The sequence below is a fragment of the Sinocyclocheilus grahami genome, unplaced genomic scaffold, assembly GCF_001515645.1.
Source record: "Sinocyclocheilus grahami isolate Dianchi unplaced genomic scaffold, SAMN03320097.WGS_v1.1 scaffold576.1, whole genome shotgun sequence".
Taxonomy (NCBI): domain Eukaryota; kingdom Metazoa; phylum Chordata; class Actinopteri; order Cypriniformes; family Cyprinidae; genus Sinocyclocheilus; species Sinocyclocheilus grahami.
Genome location: NW_015505755.1, coordinates 630,367 through 654,179, shown reverse-complemented (window position 1 = coordinate 654,179; position 23,813 = coordinate 630,367). Strand labels below are relative to the sequence as shown.

Below are 23,813 nucleotides of genomic sequence, written 5' to 3'. Positions count from 1 at the left end.
TGTGTTGGTTCCTCTTTGGGCTTTTGATTATGAAGGAAACTCTGCCATCATGTGGTAACAAAATAGCACAAGCTTTTATTGCCTCAGAGTATAAAACCTTTGAAAAAGAAAAGAAATGTTTTAGACAGTACATTACTCAATGAACGCATTGTAATGGCCAGTATAAGATCAATTCTCTCAATTTTCATACAGCTGAGATTTGTTCAAACCGTTCCCTATCTTTCCACAGAATATGTCTTGAATGGATGATCTTTGCCAACAATTTATGGAAACTGAGTAAACCCAGTTTTGCATTTACCCAGTTGCTCGTTCCACTTTTTTTTCAATAATCTTATTCTTTATTACTAGACATTCTTTTTAATTATTAATATTTATGTAATTTATATTTTGCACATCACTTTACATTTTTATAGTTTCTTAGTTTTATTAACATGTTCTTTTTATTTAGTACTACTTATTCCTAATATCTTTTTGGTCAGATTGTAGAATAAAGTATTTCACGGTTATGAAGTAGCTACCATTGTTGCTGTTTAAACACATTTGACTTTTATACATCATATTATACATTTTTTAGTGCATCAGTGCACATATTAACTGTACTGTGTACATTTTGTTATATTTATGTATTTTATTGTAATACAGTGTGACAGTGACATTTTTTCAGCAGCTGTTTTCTCTTCCAGTTCTTTCAATAAAGAATACTAAGCTGAACCACACCATCCTGCTCACAACAATAAACCACAATGCATAAAATAAAAAAAACATAAAATACAGTGACCTGCTCATGACATAAATATAATGATTATTCTATATAAAGTTTTTTTTTTTTTAAGTTACACATACTGTTCCCAGAGTCCCAAAACCAAAGGCTTGTCGTTTTGGGGGTCTCATGTGACAGATAGGTCCACCCTCATGGGGGTCTTCACTCTGACTCACATTGTTCCAATACAGTAGGTCCACGTACTTCCATGGGCTGGAGACGTAACATGTATAAACTGCCCACTGACCGGATCTGCTATTTAACAGGTGTAGCACCAAGTGCAACTGTGTCGTTTTTAGACAGATCTAGCCCGGGACTATGCGCTCAATCTGGGGTTTAATTGCCTTGGTGGCCGCGGCTACTTTTTACTTGTCTCTGCTGTCCGCGTTCCTGCCGCCGGGTCCGCGTGCCGTCCGTGTTCACGACGCGGAACCTGAACACACTGCCGATGAACCGGAGGAAGAACTCAGGTAGAATAATTAGAATAAGATCTCGCTGCGTCTTATATTTGGTACTTTGTTTTGTGAGCAGTTCCTACTGATGCTATTGTTTGTAGCTGAATGAATTCTATTAAATTCTCTATTAACTGTCAAATGGTAATTAATTAATAACACACAATTTACCTACAGGTAAGCCAAACATCTGAATATGTTATTTTAATAATCTTACGCGTGCTGATAGTAACTGAAATAACAAATGAAAAAATAGGAAATTATTTCAGGTGAACATACACAACGTAGGCTACATAATTAAATACAATTAAATTCAATTTTAAGGCGAAACTTGGTAGCTATTGATGTTTCTTGTGCTACTTCCGACTTGTGAATGAATCGGTGTTTTCATTAGTTCTTTTTACTTAAAAGGTTGAACTGGTTCACATCTCTCACTGATATTATTAAGTTAAAGATTCACTCGATATATGAACGATCGAGTCTAATTCACGAACGAATCGTTTAGATCGTTTTTGTGAATCACAAGACCTGTCTAAACGATTCGTTCATGAATCAGTTTTTATGGTTATTTGTGGACAGGTAATTCATTTATATTCAAATATTAATATTATTAATACAGTTTAATATTATTAACATTACAATAATCTTATTAACCACAACCATCTGAATTCATAGTCTGTTGCTATATATGACATTCATTAAAAATGTTTATATATATATATATATATTATTTATATAATATGTTAAATCTATTTGACTTTTTTTTCTGTCATGTATTCAATTATTCAACTAAACTGTGAAAAAGCATGCATTTACATAGAATATTTGATGTGTTTTATATTACATCCTAGGGGGTTCTTGCCTCAGGTAGTGGAGCAAGATGGCCATTTCGTGAATTTGTGCTATAACTGGACTGTAAAATGTTTCTAGTTATTTCCACTGATAATACATTTCAACTAATAATATATTGGATGATGCATGGTCGTTAAACTCATGTATAAATATGTTGCAATTTAGTAAGTTCACACTGTTTCTAAGGGAAGCATCTACAGTAAATGCAGTTTGTGACAGCGCTCCCTTTCACCTGTGGAACAACTCCCTCTTTCTCTTTTTTATTAGGCTAGTTCTCTCTATCTTCATTAATTTCACATTTCTTCCTTATTTGCCTTCATGTCTGTTTGACTCAGTATTGGTTTATTTATAACATATACGCCCTCATCTCAATTCTGAGAAGGTGTAATGGGAGAATAAGAAATAAAATTTGAGAGAATGAGAGAGAGATGGACGTGTACTGTAGAAAGAGAGAAGCTTTGGCAGTTATTCTCTGATGGTGGCTAATATTCTGGAACATTCAGCTCCTGTGCTCTCTCCTCATCAGCGTTACTTTATACTGTGTGAGCAGCAGCTCTGGGCCCGGGTTGGGAAATGTCCAGATCATAGGTTCTTCACATGCAACTCACATCAAAATAATTTTTCTTCTCTAACGTTTCATCTGTCCTCTCATTTCTCCTTGGTAGGGACCTAAAGGACCTGATCCTTAGTCAGTTCTTATTATGCATCTGGTTCTCAGATATTGTCTGCTTTGCATGTGTGCGACTGTATGCAATGAGTGAATTAAAGGGTTAGTTCGCCCAAAAATGAAAATTAGGCTGTGTTTTACTCACACCCGAGGCATCCTAGGTGTATATGACTTTCTTCTTTCAGACGAATCCAGTCTGATTTTGTTAGATTAAAAATTGTCCTGGCTATTCCAAGCTCTATCATTGCATTCAGCGGGTGTTGCAGTGCTTCAGGCCAAAAGAAGTGAAATAAAAAGCGCCCATCCATAAAAAAAAGTGTCTCACACAGCTCCGGGGGGTGAACAAAGTCCTCCTGTAGTGAATCGATGAGTTTTTGTAAGAAAAATAACCATATTTAAAATGTAATAATCAATTTAATCTAGCTTTTGCTCACTGTTGTTCACGGAAGCAGCTTCGGGAGGATGACGTATGCGCTGCTCAGAAGTGACGCAGCAGAGAGATCAAAACAAAACAACGGTCACTAATTAGAAGTACAAAACGAGGATCAGTAAAGAAGAATGTCAGAGGGTTTCGATATAAGCCAAGAGGAGACAGGTTTTCCTTTGCTAAAGTGAGGAAACTTTGCTTCCTTTGCTCCTGTTAACAAACATAGGCTTTCACGAGACTCACCGGCATGTATGCGCAGCGCTGAACTCATATGTCATGCTCCCGGAACTGCTGCCGTGTACAACTGTTGGCGCAAGCTAGATTAAAGTGATTATTTACGTTTTGAGTATAGATATTTGCAGCTTCGGGAGGATGACGTATGCGCTGCTCAGAAGTGACGCAGCAGAGAGATCAAAACAAAACAACGGTCACTAATTAGAAGTACAAAACGAGGATCAGTAAAGAAGAATGTCAGAGGGTTTCGATATAAGCCAAGAGGAGACAGGTTTTCCTTTGCTAAAGTGAGGAAACTTTGCTTCCTTTGCTCCTGTTAACAAACATAGGCTTTCACGAGACTCACCGGCATGTATGCGCAGCGCTGAACTCATATGTCATGCTCCCGGAACTGCTGCCGTGTACAACTGTTGGCGCAAGCTAGATTAAAGTGATTATTTACGTTTTGAGTATAGATATTTGCCTTACAAAAATGCATCGATTCGCTACAGGAGGCCTTTGTTTACCCCCCGGAGCAGTGTGAGACACTTTTTTTATGAATTGGTGCTTTTTATTTCACTTCTTTTGGACTAAAGCACTGCAACACCCGCTGACTGCAATGATAGAGCTTGGAATAGCCAGGACAATTTTTTATATAATTCCGACTGGATTCGTCTGAAAGAAGAAAGTCATATACACCTAGGATGGCTCTGGGGTGAGTAAAACACAGCCTAATTTTAATTTTTGGGTGAACTAACTCTTTAAGGAGTCCGAGAACCCCTTGTTCCAGCCATAGTCCAGTAGGTCCTGTATTATATATATGTGTGTGTGTGTGTGTGCAACAATATCCTGTGTAGCATATTGACTAGACAAAAAACAACAGCCCTAACACGTTCCACATTTTAAAATATACCACTATTAGGAAATACACAAATATAGTACCATTCAAACGTTTGGGGTTGGTAATTTCATTTCTTTAAAAAAAATATCAAGCCATTTTCCAAACTGCTTGTCCTTTGTAGAATCCAGGGGATGCTGGAGCATATCATATTAAAAAAATTATTATAATAATTATTATTATTATTATTTACATATTAAGCTGTCTATTAATTATTACCTTGTCTGCTCTGAATGCAAATCAACATTAGCAGTCATGTCTCAGAATTGGAGCCTGGCAGAGGACATGAGGAGACAGTTATAAGATCAGACAACTGCCTTCTGGAGTGGACCTCTTGAATTTGTTGAGATGTGCAATATAGAGGAGGAGGGAAAGAAAGAGATATCTGGATGGTTAATATGTTTGTCTTGCATGACAAGCTAAAATAAATCACAAATAAATAAAAGGAGAGCAGAGTGGTCTCAAAAGCCCTGTGCACTTATGTCACTTTCTGAATTTACCCAGATATTTAGAATAACAAAAGCAGTGGAAAGGACACTGGAGTTTCAAATTGGGTAACGGATCTGCTGTATGTCTACCATCATCACATTCCGTCCAAAGATCTGACCTTTCCATAGTGTCTTGTGACCCGTATGTCTTGGTTCATTTCTTGGTTAGCTCACTCTTCTGTACCCTGGGAAAATATCTGCTGATGAGATTGAGATGAAGTTTTTCACATGTTGTTCAGCAGTGATGGCAGAGACAGCTGTAGCCTATGTACTGAAGCTGTTTGAATCTTTGGATGGGAATTCCCATGGTTATAAGAGAAGGGGAATTTTAACGTGTTAACGTTCATGTATCATGTTTTACAGTGCTGTAGCCATAAAAATAAGCTGTTTTAAGAAAAATAGGCTTAATTGGCTGAATATGTCATGGCTTTTAAAAGTAGTTTTGCTTATTACTGTTTTGTTTATTGTCTGCTCAGTCTCCTCCACTGAAGGCTCTCATATTGTTGTACTTGTGAGAACATACTCAGTGTGCACTCAGCATGGAGCATATCACATGTTTATATTCGTCACACCGGGTACGCATGTGAAATCAAGACCTCTGCTTTGGCACATGGGTGGGGAGTACCGCCCCGTTGCGTGCCCAAATTACCCCCTGGTCAGCAGTAAGGAGCTTAGATTACTCACGACTGCCCAAGATGTGATTCATCTGCTGGTAATAGCCCTGTGACCACCACATGAGAAATTCAGTCTGTGGTACATCCACATATTTATTGATGATCATGTTAGGTGTGTTTAAAGACATTTAAAACAGTTTGGCCATCGAGTACAGCCACAAACACACACACACACAAGCACATTTCCACAGCTGAGAGGCTATTTTCGTCCATTTGGTGTATCATATTTCATTCCTTCACTCATGCTGAGGGCAGATTTCAGTCTTTCTCATCTTGCTGACAGGCTATTGTATTGATCAGGGTCCTTCAACCATTTTTAAAAACCCTTTGGTGATTTCAAGTCTGTTGTTCACTGAAAAAAAATGGAAGTTACTTGGTTTTATTCAAGTCAAAAATATTATTAAAAAAAAAATATATATAAAAAAGATATATATTATCAGTATGGCTAAACCTAAATACGTTAATTTAAAGCAAAACAAAATTTTATGGCTTAAATCAGGTAAGGCTGGCCACACAGTAGACGATTTTAAGGCGGATTTTAAGCCTGATTTGCAACCCCAAACGATCGGGGGGGAGCCCGATTCGCGGCTTGTCGCAAGTGATTTTTTCTCCAAAAAATCCTCTAGTGTGTGGTGTCATTACGATTATTTAACTGCTCCCGATTGAGATGGAGCGTCCCCGAACTCAAATCATAAATATCAAACATATTTACGATATTTACGACTCTTGATTGGGCTGCTTCTGATGCCAGGTTCAGACTACACAATATTTTTGTCGGTCACGATAGTCACTGTGTTAGATTACACGATTCTGACTCCTAAAATCTTGTCGTGTCGTGGACAAGAAACATGTCAGACTACACGTTGCTTCCTGACCATTCATCGTGTGCCGTCTTTAACGACTGACTTCCGAAAACAAGAGTGTAAACATTGCTGAAGCGCTTCCGCTATAGTTCGCCAGCATTGTTCTTTCTTTGTTCTGTCGTGGTAGTCCCTCGATGACACATCATACAGGCAGGAGTACTGTTGCCACAGCTCCACGAACCTTTCCTCCATCTCATAATTGCACCTAGCAGCACCTTTTCGCCATGTTTGAAAACTGTGTATGAAAGAGCTTCTGTGCTGCTATTGGTCAACGTCACCAATGTGACGGAACTCGTCGTGGACGATGGAAAAAAACATGCTAGTCTTTCTGTCGTGAAGCATCGCAGATGCGGAATCGGTTGTCGTCCACTATGTGAATCGATGGAATCTTGCGTCCCGATGCCCATTGTCGTTTACGAATCCCCATGACAACCTACGTCAAGCAAATCGTGGCAAAATCGAGATAAAATCGTGTAGTCTGAACCGGACATGACGTGATACCCGCGATAGCCAATGAGAGCAAGCAAGCGTCTCTTACCGGATGTTGCGTGCTTCTATAGCTGAAACCTGGCAGCCACAAACATAAGACAATCTCTGAAACATGCCATGAAAGCAGAGAACATCACCGAAAGAGCTTCTGTGCTGCTATTGGTCAACGTCACCAATGTGACGGAACTCGTCGTGGACGATGGAAAAAAACATGCTAGTCTTTCTGTCGTGAAGCATCGCAGATGCGGAATCGGTTGTCGTCCACTATGTGAATCGATGGAATCTTGCGTCCCGATGCCCATTGTCGTTTACGAATCCCCATGACAACCTACGTCAAGCAAATCGTGGCAAAATCGAGATAAAATCGTGTAGTCTGAACCGGACATGACGTGATACCCGCGATAGCCAATGAGAGCAAGCAAGCGTCTCTTACCGGATGTTGCGTGCTTCTATAGCTGAAACCTGGCAGCCACAAACATAAGACAATCTCTGAAACATGCCATGAAAGCAGAGAACATCACCCATATTCTTTTCTATACTTTGTTTTTCACTGTGAAACAGAACGCATGCGGGAGAGTCAGCTGACAACATTGATTGTCCTCTATTAGTTTTTCTTCTCTAGTGACGTTTGATTTCGCGAGTGTCCGTGAGATCACGTGTCACTGTGAAATCGTTCCTACAATCATCAAGCGTGTGGTCTCATGGTCTGGTCGAATCACCTAGTGTGTGCGTTCAGAGGATTATATAGCTAAAATCTGTTGAACTGTCTTCTTGTCTGTGGTCTCCCATGGTTTTAAAATCGGTTAGGATTTGAAAATCGTCTAGTGTGCAGCCAGCTTAAGGTAACAATTGCAGGTCACCACTTTTTACAGTATGTATTAATAGTACTATAATGTATTTATATACAGTAGTTTATTGTGATGCTTACATTCCACAGCCATTTAAATAATTGTTATTGATATAATTGAATAGTCATGTACTTTCTAATTTTATGTAATACATTTTAATATGTAAGAAAAAAAGAAACATTTAAATGAAATTAGATAAGACAGTTCATCCAAAAATGACCCCTTACCCTTGTTGAAAACCCTGGTCTAAATTATTCACTCTTTTTATTAATTATCAGAATGTAAAAGAGGCATATGAGATTTGTCATGTCTGATTTCAGAGAGTATTTTATTACCCACTCAAAATTTAGGCACTTGTAAAATCACTGAAAAAAGTTTTACTAAAGTCAAAAATATGATTTAATATCACTGAATCAACCTAAAACATTAATGTATACCACCAAAACTACTTTACATAGATTGAATCATGTACAAAAACCTGTATCTCTTTAATGTAACAGTTGCAGGTCACCACTTTTTGCAGTACAGAGTCTCACCAGAAGGTAACAGAGGGCTTTTTCAGATCATTATGCTCAAGTCATATTACTAAAGACCACAGTATCCACTCAATGAATCCATTGATTAAAACCCTTGTCCTCCTACAAAACAGTCTCTTTAGTGCTGATTTTTGTAAGGTAAGCAATTTGGTTGATGGGAAGAAAACAGCCACTCTCCAGTCTGTTAGAAATTACAAGAGAATCTTACAAGTTCAGTGCCATTATTTTACTGATTCCATCATTTCTTATGTTTTCTCCAGGTTGAAGTTCCCGTCTGATCTGGACGAGTTGAGGGAACTAGCCGAGCTGTTGCAGTTCTATAAGACAGAACACACTGGCTATGTGTTCATCCTCTTTTGCAGTGCCTACCTCTACAAGCAGTCCTTCGCCATTCCAGGCTCATCCTTTTTGGTTGGTAAAAGAGGTCTACTAGACCAACTCAGTGATTCTGTTTTTTTATTATTATTATGACATGTTGGTGTTATATCTTTCACTTGGATGTTATAAGTTGCACTGAGTAAATACATCTGGCTAAAACAAAAAAGTCCATCTTCATGTCAGGCTGCAAAACAACAAAATGTGATTATTTTAAAGTATACCCACTATACCCACAAAATGTGAGATACACACACACACACACACACACACACACACACACACACAATGTTTATATACAATATTGACTATGTAGCTAATGACCTAATAAAACAACTTTCACTGTCAATCTTTCCTGTCATGTCTAGAACATGCTGGCGGGGGCGTTGTTTGGGCCGTGGCATGGAATCCTCATCGCCTGCACTTTGACTACAGTGGGTTCCACCAACTGCTACCTGCTGTCCCGTACATTTGGCAAGCGCCACATCGTCAGGCTCTTCCCTGAGAAGGTGGCGATGCTACAGAGAATGGTGAGTTGCCTCTAGGTATCATGAGAACATGATAGAGGGATTTATGTTAATGAATGTTCTATGAATGTAGTCAGTGACTGTATTTATGACTTTGCATTTTGTTTGTTTATAATCTACATGTACTATAGCCTAAACAGTAGCATACAGTGCTAGCAATGCCAAGGTTATGGGTTTGATTCCAAGTGAATGTGTAAACTGAAAAATTGTATCCTATAATGCCTGTTCACACCAAGAAGGATAACTATAATAATAATAAAGATACCGTTTTTAAAATAATAACAACACAGAGTAAAGATATAGAACTATTTTAAAGATTTTTTTTACCAGCTGATGAACAATTCTGAATCAATTTTTAATGCTTTAGAGCTCAAGCATTTAAACATAATTGTAGCACATAGTAATAAACAGAACTGTATAGTACCTTGTTGTGGATGCTAATATAGTTATGGTTATTGTTATCTTTACAGTTATTGTTCTTGGTGTGAACAGGCTTTAATAATAATAATAAAGTTTATTAAAGTGTGCTTCTATTATACTTCTTTTAAACTAAAATAAGATACGTTCAGTCTACTTTTTATGTACTTATCAGAGGTATACTTAATATTATGCATAAGTGTACTTGGTTTATACATATATTAAGCAGAAAAGTATACTAGGCTTACGTTTGTACCTAATCTTTAGTTTGAGATTTACTACTACTACTACTAACAATAATATTCAGTATTAGTGTTCTACTATTCAACTTGGCTTGACTTATGAAGTTCATTCTTATGTTACTAATGAAGTAACAAGTCAGGTTTGGGTGGAATAGCTTAGAGTAATTAGTACATAGGTGGAACTAAACCTGATCTTTTTTGTACACAGTATAAACAGATAAACATTTGGCTGATTTCATTTCTTTCAAGATAAACCATAAAATGTTGAGCTCACTTAAAGAAAATTGCAGCATAAAAACTATGACACTTTCAGTGAATCAGTTTACTGAGAGAGTATACTACAAAGTGGGCTAGATGTATATAACTAGTAAACAGTATAACATTCACTTATAGTTCACAGTATATTTACAATACTGGACAAAACCCCTTAGATTTAAATTAGTTGTGTACTTAAAGTTGACTTCTGTTATGCTTAAAGTACACTAAAAAATGAAATAGTACACTTACAAATCTGCTAAATGTCTAACTGTAAATGTAAGTATACTACTAGTATATTGATTTTAGTATACTTAGTACATAAAGTACTGTATATTATATACTATAATATATTTGAACAAGTTTACAAAATCAAGTTTTATTTTACAAATTTTATTTGTAAGGCATACTTTGTGGTGATTTTTTTTTTTAAAGTAGCCCAATTTGGCAACCCTGATCATAATCATTATTTTCATCTGTTATAAAACTTTGGAGTTGAAACTTAATGCAATATGAGCACATGATGAATCTCTCTCTATTAGGTGGAAAAGAACAGGAGTAGTTTGTTCTTCTTCTTGCTCTTTCTGCGGTTCTTTCCCATGACGCCAAACTGGTTTCTGAATGTCACCTCTCCAATCCTCAACATCCCCATCCCCATATTCTTTTTCTCCATCCTCATTGGTGAGCTTACAGTACATGTTCAGATATACATTCATGTATTTTTATGTTATGCACTCCATTGCAATTCTGCATTGTTTTCCCCCCCTAAAGTTTCCTAATAATTCCATTTTGATCTTGAAAAACAACCCTCATGATCTCAAAGGCTTATTTTCTCCCCAGGTCTAATCCCTTATAATTTTATCTGTGTCCGTACGGGTGCCATCTTGTCTGAGATCCACTCTTTGGATGACATCTTTTCGTGGGGCACCCTGCTGCAGCTCCTGTTGATCGCCTGTGTGTCTCTACTTCCCGGAGCTCTGATCCGCCGCTACAGCCAGGCCCACCTCAAACTTGATGGCCTGGAGGCCAATGGACACCAAAAAGTCCTGAATGATCGCAAGACTAGATGACCCAAAGACAGACAGAAGAGGAGACTGCAGTCTGTTAATATGGGACTGATCATTGGTCTGGAGTCACAGTTGAGGATTTGCTTATGAATATCTGAATGCAGAGTGAAACTGACATGGACAGAAATACAATTATTGAATGTCTATAATGATGATAAAGCACAAAAGAAGAGACTATTAATGTCTTTAAAGAGAACACAATTAGTTTGCTGACATGTTACAGTGGGTATAGAAAAGAATCACCCCTTTAAAATAATCACATTTTGTTGCTTTGCAGCTTGAATTGAAGATGGACAGACACTTTTTTGTTTTATCCAGCTGTCTTTCACTTGGATGTTGTAAGTTGCACTGAGTAAATACAGCTGGATAAAACAAAAACGGTGTCCGTCTTCATTTCAGGCTGCAAAGCAACAAAATGTGATTATTTTAAAGAAGGTGATTCTTTTCTATACCCACTGGACATTGCCTCATTTTATAGGGAAAAAAGGGAATCTGACAGCCTAGCTTTTAAGTTTTATTGAAGCAAAAAATATTTTAATACTTGTTTGTCAGATACTGTTTAATGACCATGTTTGTGTGTCGCTTTATGTGTGTTTATGGCTTTATTTATTTGAAGAAACTGTAAATAACTGTACGTTTTATGTGTTTTTGAGTATGCTTACACATCTTACTAAAATAGAACTAATGATTAGGTACTTTCCCCCTAAATGTACACTGATAAAATGGTAACCTAAAAATGGAAACATTTAAATTAACTGGCTTTATTCATTAAAAAAATATTAATATCACTCAATTAACCTAAATACATTACTTTATTACAAACTATTTTTTATGGATTAAATAATGTAAATAGCTCTTTAAAGTAACAATTGCAGATTTAATAAAATGTATTACATACAAACATGTTTTCCAGTATAAACAGTATTCCAGTTTTACTTATACTGTATCCAACCTTATTTTTTAAACTTAACAGCGAATGCAGCCATTTGTAACTTGAATGTGCTTTCCGTGTCATTCTTGTAATATTATTTCAACAGATTGCAATAATTATAAACACTGGTAGCACAAATAGTTTTTCAATTACTGCACTTCTATGGCACTAGTTATTCTTCTTGTTATTTCCTATACCAGCTAATGAATCAGAAGTTTGGCAAATTCACAAAAAAAGGGCTTACTTCTGCGCTGAAAAATAAGGTGGATACCACTGAGTCCAGGCTTTAAAAAGCCTTTTAAATATTTTAAAGTGATAAAAAAAAAAATAGATATTATTATATTCATTATCCTCATGCATCCTACTGTCAGGATGTCTTTTTATTTGCAAGTTAGTGTTATGCTTTAAATATAGCCTTGTGCACTGATAATTTATATGATGGGTTAAATCTTCTGGACTTGCACAGTACATTCAGGGATTGATAACTGACCGTGTCAAACATATACAATTTTGTTATATGTGCACATGTGCATTCATCTCTAGCTACAAAACACTACTAACTACTAATAACGGCGTATTATTGTGCCATCTAAAAGAGGCACAAAATCACTTTCACAGACTTTTTCATTAACTGTTCCCTCCTGGTGGAATGACCTGCCCAAATCAATCCGAGCAGCTGAGTCCTTAACCATCTTCAAGAAATGACTAAAAACACATCTGTTCCACCTTTATTTGACCCTCTAACTCTAACACTTTCTATTCTATTTTATCTATATTGATCTTTTTTTTGTATTCTTTATTTAAAAACAACAACAAAAAAACAAACACTCGCTTTCTATTTCTTTCTATTCCATCTACTTGTTTTTCTTTGTTTGTGTGTGTACACTTTGCTACGTGTACTGCGTTAGGCTAACCGAGTGTATATTGTTGCTCTTTTGTTAGTTTTGACTGCTTTTATTGTCCTCATTTGTAAGTCGCTTTGGATAAAAGCGTCTGCTAAATGACTAAATGTAATGTACTAATGACCTGTTTTGGACTACATTCTAGTGCTGTTTCTATGGTGAATATGATATGTATCCTTTAAAAACTAAATTTCCATTTCAATATGCAATTTCATGAATTGCATCTATAGGTGCTACTTGAATAATTACTGCATTACAGAAGCTCTCCTGTTTTGAGTCACATATGGAAAAATAAATCAATGTCTTAACGTGTACAGATGTTGTTGTGTACAGATTAAGGTTTAGTTTTTGCATTGAAAACTGTTGTTTGAGCACTTGGAATTTATAATTCTGTTATAACCACGTTTTAACTGCTGTTCACAATTAAGAAGTTCTTCAAAAGGTTGAAAAAATTAATAATAAAAAAATATTTGAAACAATTTAACATCTTATTGTAACTTACAGTATATGCAGCCACAGACTGCTAAATTATGTGGAATGGATTTATACATGGTCAAATTGCTGAAATGAGAGAGATAATTATACTATATTGGCAGCTGAAAGCATTAGCCAAACTATTTCTACAGAGTTCTACAGGTGCATAATCAATGCCGAGCTACTTACAGGTAAAAACACGTTAATAAGTTGTATAACTGCAGGATAAGAATATTGCAATATTACATAATATTATGTAATCATATATTCCAACAGACATCAAGGTTTCCCTTTAGCATTCAGAATCTAACGGAAGCCCATTTCTGCCATGAGATAAAAAATAAATAAAGGTAACTGTGACTTTTTATCTCACAATTCAGACATTGCTTGAGATAAAAAATAATTGCATAAACTTGCAGTTCTGATAAACTAGAATTGTGAGATATAAACTTGCAATTGCAAGAAAAAAAAATCAGAACTGTGAGATAAATGTAGTTCTGTCAGGACCACTATCGTCAAAGATGATTGACAATTAGCATACAGTTTGGATAGGCGGTATGGTTCTGTTCTGGGCAAGAACTCCCTGCGCATCCATGCAGCCTAGCATGGATGAGAGCAGGGATAACCCCCCCCAAGGTAAACGGAACAGAACCAACATAAATGTATTGCAGATATCGTTAAAGTTCAATAATTTTATGTACACATTTTAGAATTAGTCTGATTCAAATGATAATCAGAGGGCTGACTCCTTACTGACAGAGGAGGAGCTGGGGATGGAGGAGGGTAATCAGCTATTGAGCAATGCGAAAATTGCTGATAATACTGAGGGACCTTATATATGAATGCTTAGATAGGTGTCGTATTCCCATAGGTTGATGGGGATCAGCTGAGAGTCAGCTGATGCGAGCTTGACTAACGTGACCTGCCAGAACTAACGCTACGCTTGATATTTCAGACTTAAAATTGCAAGTGGAAAAAAAAGTCAGAATTCTGAGTTTCTTCACGTTTTTCTTCACAATTTCGAGAAAAACGAGCCATATTTGTGAGATATAAACTCAGAATTGTGGGGGGAAGGTCTGAATTATGAGATAAAAATGATCAATTACCTTTTTAGATTTTTTTATCCTGTGGCGGAAACAAGCTTCCACAGAATCTTTAAGCTATTGCTGACACAAGTAAACTTGATGTATTGATATAAAGATGAAGGGAAAAAACATTGTTTTAAAGACTCTTTATTGCTCATATCCATGTAAAAAGTAGTGAGACCCTCCCAGAAAACATAAAAACAGATGTGTATTCATGATTGTTCTCTCACACTCCTATTGTCCCCAAACTCACCCACACTTGTCTAGAGCCCATAGTTTACATACTTTAAGTTAATATCAGAAGCTCATCTCAAATAAGGATTAAAGGGACAGGCTTATCAAACACCCAGAAGTATTCACGGTACAAGTGGTCAATAAAGACATTTTGAACATGGTAGAATGTGAAGAGAAATGGACACAGAGACAGCAACAGAAGTAATACGCCAAAAATCAGGTTTCATGTACATGTTGTCTTTGTAAATGATATGAGAAGAGATGGTCTTCAGCTGGACATCCCTCCCATTTGACACAGCAAAAACTTACTACAGATTCCAAATTGAAAAGATTAAATTCAAACGTGCCTAATATCATTATGCTAATATTCAGCAGTAAACTGTCGATTATTCCTATACTAAAACCTCACACAAATACGGTTAGAATAAAATTCAAAACTGACCATCTCATCTGATATGACCTCCAAAACAGAGAAAAATTACCAAGCCATTTGTAACAGAGTAACAAAGATAATGTCTTTTAAATGTCCCTATACAGGTTGAAGAACACTGCATATGGTTGGATTGAGCTGTATTCTTAGACACTATATATCTGTCAAGACAATTATTTCAGTACAAACATAAACTGCAAGAAGCAAAGCACTGTCAACACAAATGTATAGTTGCCCAAGAGTTGTATTGACCTCAAGAGCTCATTTAAGTCAAACGGTCCATAAAGCAACAATCAGTTTCTGATGCAGGGTCCTGAAACCTTTCGCAAGAACAAGCAAGCCGTGTTGGTGCCTTGCACTAAACCTTTTTTTCCTCTTTGTGTGCTTTTATTTAAAAAAATAAAAAATGCTCTAAGTTTGAGAGCTTCATAAGGTATACAAATTCAGACTGAGGTACCCTGTTCTTGAGGTAGACTGTTATATTGTACTGCTTCACACAAAGCTGCATGGACTGAGTTATGTGCCCTCTAGAAGCTTGCGTTCTGCAAGTGAATGGCATATTATTGTGCCATCTCAAAGAGGCACAAAATCACTTTCACAGACTTTTTCATTAACTGTTCCCTCCTGGTGGAATGACCTGCCCAAATCAATCCGAGCAGCTGAGTCCTTAACCATCTTCAAGAAATGACTAAAAACACATCTGTTCCACCTTTATTTGACCCTCTAACTCTAACACTTTCTATTCTATTTTATCTATATTGATCTTTTTTTTGTATTCTTTATTTAAAAACAACAACAAAAAAACAAACACTCGCTTTCTATTTCTTTCTATTCCATCTACTTGTTTTTCTTTGTTTGTGTGTGTACACTTTGCTACGTGTACTGCGTTAGGCTAACCGAGTGTATATTGTTGCTCTTTTGTTAGTTTTGACTGCTTTTATTGTCCTCATTTGTAAGTCGCTTTGGATAAAAGCGTCTGCTAAATGACTAAATGTAATGTACTAATGACCTGTTTTGGACTACATTCTAGTGCTGTTTCTATGGTGAATATGATATGTATCCTTTAAAAACTAAATTTCCATTTCAATATGCAATTTCATGAATTGCATCTATAGGTGCTACTTGAATAATTACTGCATTACAGAAGCTCTCCTGTTTTGAGTCACATATGGAAAAATAAATCAATGTCTTAACGTGTACAGATGTTGTTGTGTACAGATTAAGGTTTAGTTTTTGCATTGAAAACTGTTGTTTGAGCACTTGGAATTTATAATTCTGTTATAACCACGTTTTAACTGCTGTTCACAATTAAGAAGTTCTTCAAAAGGTTTAATAATATAATAATAAAAAAATATTTGAAACAATTTAACATCTTATTGTAACTTACAGTATATGCAGCCACAGACTGTGTGGAAATGTGGAATGGATTTATACATGGTCAAATTGCTGAAATGAGAGAGATAATTATACTATATTGGCAGCTGAAAGCATTAGCCAAACTATTTCTACAGAGTTCTACAGGTGCATAATCAATGCCGAGCTACTTACAGGTAAAAACACGTTAATAAGTTGTATAACTGCAGGATAAGAATATTGCAATATATTATGTAATTATGTAATCATATATTCCAACAGACATCAAGGTTTCCCTTTAGCATTCAGAATCTAACGGAAGCCCATTGAGATAAAAAGATAAAAAATAAATAAAGGTAACTGTGACTTTTTATCTCACAATTCAGACATTGCTTGAGATAAAAAATAATTGCATAAACTTGCAGTTCTGATAAACTAGAATTGTGAGATATAAACTTGCAATTGCAAGAAAAAAAAATCAGAACTGTGAGATAAATGTAGTTCTGTCAGGACCACTATCGTCAAAGATGATTGACAATTAGCATACAGTTTGGATAGGCGGTATGGTTCTGTTCTGGGCAAGAACTCCCTGCGCATCCATGCAGCCTAGCATGGATGAGAGCAGGGATAACCCCCCCCAAGGTAAACGGAACAGAACCAACATAAATGTATTGCAGATATCGTTAAAGTTCAATAATTTTATGTACACATTTTAGAATTAGTCTGATTCAAATGATAATCAGAGGGCTGACTCCTTACTGACAGAGGAGGAGCTGGGGATGGAGGAGGGTAATCAGCTATTGAGCAATGCGAAAATTGCTGATAATACTGAGGGACCTTATATATGAATGCTTAGATAGGTGTCGTATTCCCATAGGTTGATGGGGATCAGCTGAGAGTCAGCTGATGCGAGCTTGACTAACGTGACCTGCCAGAACTAACGCTACGCTTGATATTTCAGACTTAAAATTGCAAGTGGAAAAAAAAGTCAGAATTCTGAGTTTCTTCACGTTTTTCTTCACAATTTCGAGAAAAACGAGCCATATTTGTGAGATATAAACTCAGAATTGTGGGGGGAAGGTCTGAATTATGAGATAAAAATGATCAATTACCTTTTTAGATTTTTTTATCCTGTGGCGGAAACAAGCTTCCACAGAATCTTTAAGCTATTGCTGACACAAGTAAACTTGATGTATTGATATAAAGATGAAGGGAAAAAACATTGTTTTAAAGACTCTTTATTGCTCATATCCATGTAAAAAGTAGTGAGACCCTCCCAGAAAACATAAAAACAGATGTGTATTCATGATTGTTCTCTCACACTCCTATTGTCCCCAAACTCACCCACACTTGTCTAGAGCCCATAGTTTACATACTTTAAGTTAATATCAGAAGCTCATCTCAAATAAGGATTAAAGGGACAGGCTTATCAAACACCCAGAAGTATTCACGGTACAAGTGGTCAATAAAGACATTTTGAACATGGTAGAATGTGAAGAGAAATGGACACAGAGACAGCAACAGAAGTAATACGCCAAAAATCAGGTTTCATGTACATGTTGTCTTTGTAAATGATATGAGAAGAGATGGTCTTCAGCTGGACATCCCTCCCATTTGACACAGCAAAAACTTACTACAGATTCCAAATTGAAAAGATTAAATTCAAACGTGCCTAATATCATTATGCTAATATTCAGCAGTAAACTGTCGATTATTCCTATACTAAAACCTCACACAAATACGGTTAGAATAAAATTCAAAACTGACCATCTCATCTGATATGACCTCCAAAACAGAGAAAAATTACCAAGCCATTTGTAACAGAGTAACAAAGATAATGTCTTTTAAATGTCCCTATACAGGTTGAAGAACACTGCATATGGTTGGATTGAGCTGTATTCTTAGACACTATATATCTGTCAAGACAATTATTTCAGTACAAACATAAACTGCAAGAAGCAAAGCACTGTCAACACAAATGTATAGTTGCCCAAGAGTTGTATTGACCTCAAGAGCTCATTTAAGTCAAACGGTCCATAAAGCAACAATCAGTTTCTGATGCAGGGTCCTGAAACCTTTCGCAAGAACAAGCAAGCCGTGTTGGTGCCTTGCACTAAACCTTTTTTTCCTCTTTGTGTGCTTTTATTTAAAAAAATAAAAAATGCTCTAAGTTTGAGAGCTTCATAAGGTATACAAATTCAGACTGAGGTACCCTGTTCTTGAGGTAGACTGTTATATTGTACTGCTTCACACAAAGCTGCATGGACTTTCAATATATCATTTTCATGTCTCAATCATGGTTGCATCAGTTGCTTACTATCAATGTTACGCTCTATGACTGGCTGTTTGCATTTGATCAGTCAAGAAATACTGAAACCAATATTTTATTAACTGTACTTTGTGCATGTCACCTATATACAGTACATAATAAAAAAAAAATTCCATTAAGCCTTTAATGATGCACATCCGAAAGGCTAATGATGTTATCCTTCACCAATCACATCACCTTTATATATTACGAAAAAATGGGAAATCTTTTTGCAAAAACAAAAAACCACTTTGTCTTGACTTTGCTTGACTCTTTTGTCAAAAACGCTTTTATAGATATTTATGTTGTCTCTGACTATGCATACATTCCCTACTGCAAACACACACTTGCAGGAGAAGATATGCACTCATCTAAGCACATGAAATCAGAGGGGGAAAAGAGAATGTTTGCAACACAGAAAGTACATGTTTGCAGAAGGCATTTGCATCATATACATTCGTTAGAGTCAGGAAGGCCTAAAAGGACTCCCATGTGCTCCTGTTACAGGACCTACAGACCAGGTGCCGATTGCACAAGAAATTCAGCTTTTTCAAGTGCGTACACTACCATTCAAAAGTTCAGGTTTGGTAAGATTGATTCATGTTTTTGAAAGAAGTCTTTTTCACCAAGGCTACATTTAATTGATGAGAAAGTTGCATTTATTTGAGCAGCTGATTTACTGCTCAAGAAACGTATTATTATCAATGTTGAAATCAGTTGTGCTGCTTCATATTTTTTGTGGAAACCATGATACTTGTTTCAGGATTCTTTGATGAATAGAAAAGTTTTTTTTATTTGAAATAGAAATCTTTTGCAATATTAGAAATGTCATTAGTCACGTTTGATCAGAAAAGTAGTCACTTTTTGAATGGTAGTGTAAGGTAATATTAAGAGCGTTTAATATCATTCGTGGGCAGTACAGGATATCAACATTAGATTCCCAAAGTAAGATGATCTAGATCAACCTCTGTTTAGAGAGAATAAAATTCAAAACTGACCATCTCATCTGATATGACCTCCAAAACAGAGAAAAATTACCAAGCCATTTGTAACAGAGTAACAAAGATAATGTCTTTTAAATGTCCCTATACAGGTTGAAGAACACTGCATATGGTTGGATTGAGCTGTATTCTTAGACACTATATATCTGTCAAGACAATTATTTCAGTACAAACATAAACTGCAAGAAGCAAAGCACTGTCAACACAAATGTATAGTTGCCCAAGAGTTGTATTGACCTCAAGAGCTCATTTAAGTCAAACGGTCCATAAAGCAACAATCAGTTTCTGATGCAGGGTCCTGAAACCTTTCGCAAGAACAAGCAAGCCGTGTTGGTGCCTTGCACTAAACCTTTTTTTCCTCTTTGTGTGCTTTTATTTAAAAAAATAAAAAATGCTCTAAGTTTGAGAGCTTCATAAGGTATACAAATTCAGACTGAGGTACCCTGTTCTTGAGGTAGACTGTTATATTGTACTGCTTCACACAAAGCTGCATGGACTTTCAATATATCATTTTCATGTCTCAATCATGGTTGCATCAGTTGCTTACTATCAATGTTACGCTCTATGACTGGCTGTTTGCATTTGATCAGTCAAGAAATACTGAAACCAATATTTTATTAACTGTACTTTGTGCATGTCACCTATATACAGTACATAATAAAAAAAAAATTCCATTAAGCCTTTAATGATGCACATCCGAAAGGCTAATGATGTTATCCTTCACCAATCACATCACCTTTATATATTACGAAAAAATGGGAAATCTTTTTGCAAAAACAAAAAACCACTTTGTCTTGACTTTGCTTGACTCTTTTGTCAAAAACGCTTTTATAGATATTTATGTTGTCTCTGACTATGCATACATTCCCTACTGCAAACACACACTTGCAGGAGAAGATATGCACTCATCTAAGCACATGAAATCAGAGGGGGAAAAGAGAATGTTTGCAACACAGAAAGTACATGTTTGCAGAAGGCATTTGCATCATATACATTCATTAGAGTCAGGAAGGCCTAAAAGGACTCCCATGTGCTCCTGTTACAGGACCTACAGACCAGGTGCCGATTGCACAAGAAATTCAGCTTTTCAAGTGCGTACACTACCATTCAAAAGTTCGGGTTTGGTAAGATTGATTCATGTTTTTGAAAGAAGTCTTTTTCACCAAGGCTACATTTAATTGATGAGAAAGTTGCATTTATTTGAGCAGCTGATTTACTGCTCAAGAAACGTATTATTATCAATGTTGAAATCAGTTGTGCTGCTTCATATTTTTTGTGGAAACCATGATACTTGTTTCAGGATTCTTTGATGAATAGAAAAGTTTTTTTTATTTGAAATAGAGATCTTTTGCAATATTAGAAATGTCATTAGTCACATTTGATCAGAAAAGTAGTCACTTTTTGAATGGTAGTGTAAGGTAATATTAAGAGCGTTTAATATCATTCGTGGGCAGTACAGGATATCAACATTAGATTCCCAAAGTAAGATGATCTAGATCAACCTCTGTTTAGAGACTTTTTTTTTTCTTTACAGTTGGCACACAGACAGCTCTTATTTTGTGTGATGAATAAGTCGGTAACAGGGAAACAAATTTATTTATTTTTTTTAAAAAGAGAGAAAAGAGAACAGGGCAGCAAGCAGAGGAGAAACGCTCAGACTCAGCAGTGGTAAAGAGGAACTGGAAGTGAAATGCTGGCACATAGCAGTCTTTTACATTATGTACGTTCCTTGGTGAGATCACTTAATGATTTTAGTTACTAGAGAAGATCAACAAACAAATCTGATTACTCGCATTAAATAGCCTGCAATGAGTTTCCAAAGAACATTCTGTTGAATAAACCTATAAAATTGTTTTTAGAATCTTATTAACATTTGCTCTTAATAAATTAGTAGATCTAGTGCACATTTAGACCTGCAAGTCCCTATGAAATCTACCTGCAGTGTGCATTCACCTCATCCAGCAGTCTACTTCACAGTGCACAAATCCTCTATATACGTTCACATCAGCTTAATCAATAATAAAAAGAGCTCAATATGAAATATCAGGTCCGTCTTTATAAAAAAGATCTCTGACCTGGTAACAAACTCGAACATCTTCATTCATATCCACATGACCAAATGTTTTTTTGTGCTTTAAGTTCTTTGGTTGTTTTAAACTGCTGGTCCTCTTCATCAGCTTCTGTCTCTCTCTGTTTCCCGCTCTGTCTCACTCTCCCTTCGTCAATTTCTTGAATTCGTTCTTGAATTTCGATTTGTCCTCGCATGAGCTACATTCATTAGCTGCTGCTTGCTGGCATCTGCTGATCATATTGACGGTTGTGAGGGTGTTGGCACCATTTGTTGGTGTTTCCGCTCTTGCTGTTTGACCTGTTGAATGATCTCCCTGATCTTGCGCTGGGCTGTCTGCAAACAAACACACCGTATCCAAAGGTGACTGGAGTGCACATGCAAATATATCATTTATATCAACAGCTACATTTTTAAGAAGCTGAACGAATCATATGTAGTCCCGAATAACACGCCTTAGGACACAGTCTAGTCCAAGCCATTCTTTTATTCAAGCCTCATTCAAAACTGGTTAATGTTCACAATGAGAGAGTGAACTGCAGTGGGAATCAGAAGTGTCTCAAAGTGTCTTACTTTCACAGCACACCTGTCTCAGTCTAGAAGTTTAAGCAATTAAATTGTCTAAAACATGAAATTCAAAAGTACCAGTACTTTAGTAACAGGCTGACACCAAGATTGAAAAAAAAGCATTTATGAATCCTACTTATGACAAAGGACAAATCTCATGAATAATAACTGTAATGCTGAAGTTGCTTTGTGACCATTCAGGACCTGCCAATAGTGTAAAATAATTAATATGAATGATAATGTACTGATATATTGATATATACCTGAATATTTGTTCTCGGGTGGTTCTAGGTGAACTTAGGAACTATCGGTCACAAAAGTTCAACAAAGTGAGCAGTACAACCAATAGCAGTTGTAAAGAAAGCCGATTTCCACCACATTGAACTAATCTTACAGTGATCAATGTGCAAATAAATAAGGCACACCAAATGGTTCTTGTGCATCAAGAAAGCATGTTTAGCTTCTGTTTACCACATATGATGGGCTCCATGTATGCATGCTGATCAATGTTTATATTTCAATAAAAGACTAAATTATGACCCTGGACCACAAAACCAGTCATAAGTAGCACGGGTATATTTGTAGCAATAGCCAAAAATGCATTGTACAGGTCAAAATGATTGATTTTTCTTTTATGCCAAAAATCATTAGGATATTAATGTAATATTTTGTAAATTTCCTACCGTAAATATATAAAAAATGTATTATCATTAGTAATATGCGTTGCTAAGGACTTCCTTTGGGCAACTTTAAAGGCATTTTTCCTCAATATTTAGATTTTTTTTGCACCCTCAGATTCCATATTTTCAAATAGTTGTATCTCGGCCAAATATTGTCCTATCATAACAAACCATACATCAATGGAATGCTTATTTATTAAACTTTCAGATGATGTATAAATCACGAACGGGGCTTTAGTTTGACTCTGGTGTTTTAGACAAATTCAAATAAAACAAACAGTTTAAGGTCTAGGAGAATGTCATTCACATATGACATACCTGACTGGCAAAGAAATGTCCAATTATCTTAACAAACACTTCATCATTTTCATCTGGGGTCTGGTCCCGTGGTACAACGACCTCAGCACTGGTAAGATTCTGCAGCTCATTGACCTGTGGGTGTAAGAGGTCAGAGGTCACACACACTAATCCCATTTAGACCTGGAATTAACACTGCAATCACAAGTGAGCAGTGCTCCATGTTTCCTAGTTGTTGCCAACAACACCTGATGTTACATGATGCTGCCCAGCAACCTATTACTGAGATTTACTAATTCAATTTAGTCCATGAAAGAACCTGACTAAAATGACTATTTTTTTAGTTTAACCCGTTTGTGGTGGGATTAAAATTTGGATGTAAGAGTTTAACCTATACGCATGAACTCTTTCTTTCCAACAGATGACGCTATGT

The 23,813-nt window shown here is 36.2% G+C and overlaps 2 protein-coding genes across 9 annotated transcripts in view; one reads left to right on the top strand and one right to left on the bottom strand.

Moving 5' to 3' along the window:
• Positions 1-929: 929 nt before the first annotated feature.
• Positions 930-11,288, top strand: LOC107556698 (transmembrane protein 41A-B). Of its 2 annotated transcripts, XM_016239866.1 has the most exons (5): positions 930-1,230; positions 8,428-8,578; positions 8,911-9,072; positions 10,526-10,664; positions 10,824-11,288. In XM_016239866.1, exons 1-5 carry the CDS (start codon positions 1,079-1,081, stop codon positions 11,051-11,053), a joined length of 834 nt encoding a protein of 277 aa, XP_016095352.1. In that variant the 5' UTR covers positions 930-1,078; the 3' UTR covers positions 11,054-11,288. The 2 variants fall into 2 exon arrangements, with proteins under 2 accessions (XP_016095352.1, XP_016095353.1); XM_016239867.1 differs by lacking the exon at positions 8,911-9,072.
• An 8,242-nt stretch (positions 11,289-19,530) lies between these two features.
• The window catches only part of igf2bp2b (insulin-like growth factor 2 mRNA binding protein 2b), a 38,175-nt gene continuing 33,892 nt past the window's right edge, over positions 19,531-23,813 (bottom strand). For 6 of the 7 annotated variants that reach the window (XM_016239886.1, XM_016239892.1, XM_016239888.1 and 3 more), the window contains 3 exons: positions 23,402-23,515; positions 21,271-22,172; positions 19,531-19,732 (listed from right to left, as the gene is read on the bottom strand). In XM_016239886.1, the coding sequence (XP_016095372.1) occupies positions 22,074-22,172; positions 23,402-23,515 (213 nt within the window). In that variant the 3' untranslated portion in view covers positions 19,531-19,732; positions 21,271-22,073. Of the gene's footprint in view, positions 19,733-21,050; positions 22,173-23,401; positions 23,516-23,813 lie in introns of those variants that run through there. The other variant, XM_016239887.1, reaches the window with a different exon arrangement.

Excerpts from the sequence above, each read along its gene's own strand:
- LOC107556698 (XM_016239866.1), top strand. The coding sequence starts at position 1,079 with ATGCGCTCAATCTGGGGTTTAATTGCCTTGGTGGCCGCGGCTACTTTT. Across the intron at positions 9,073-10,525 it reads TGGCGATGCTACAGAGAATG|GTGGAAAAGAACAGGAGTAG; the intron begins GTGAGTTGCCTC and ends TCTCTCTATTAG. Across the intron at positions 10,665-10,823 it reads CTTTTTCTCCATCCTCATTG|GTCTAATCCCTTATAATTTT; the intron begins GTGAGCTTACAG and ends TTTTCTCCCCAG.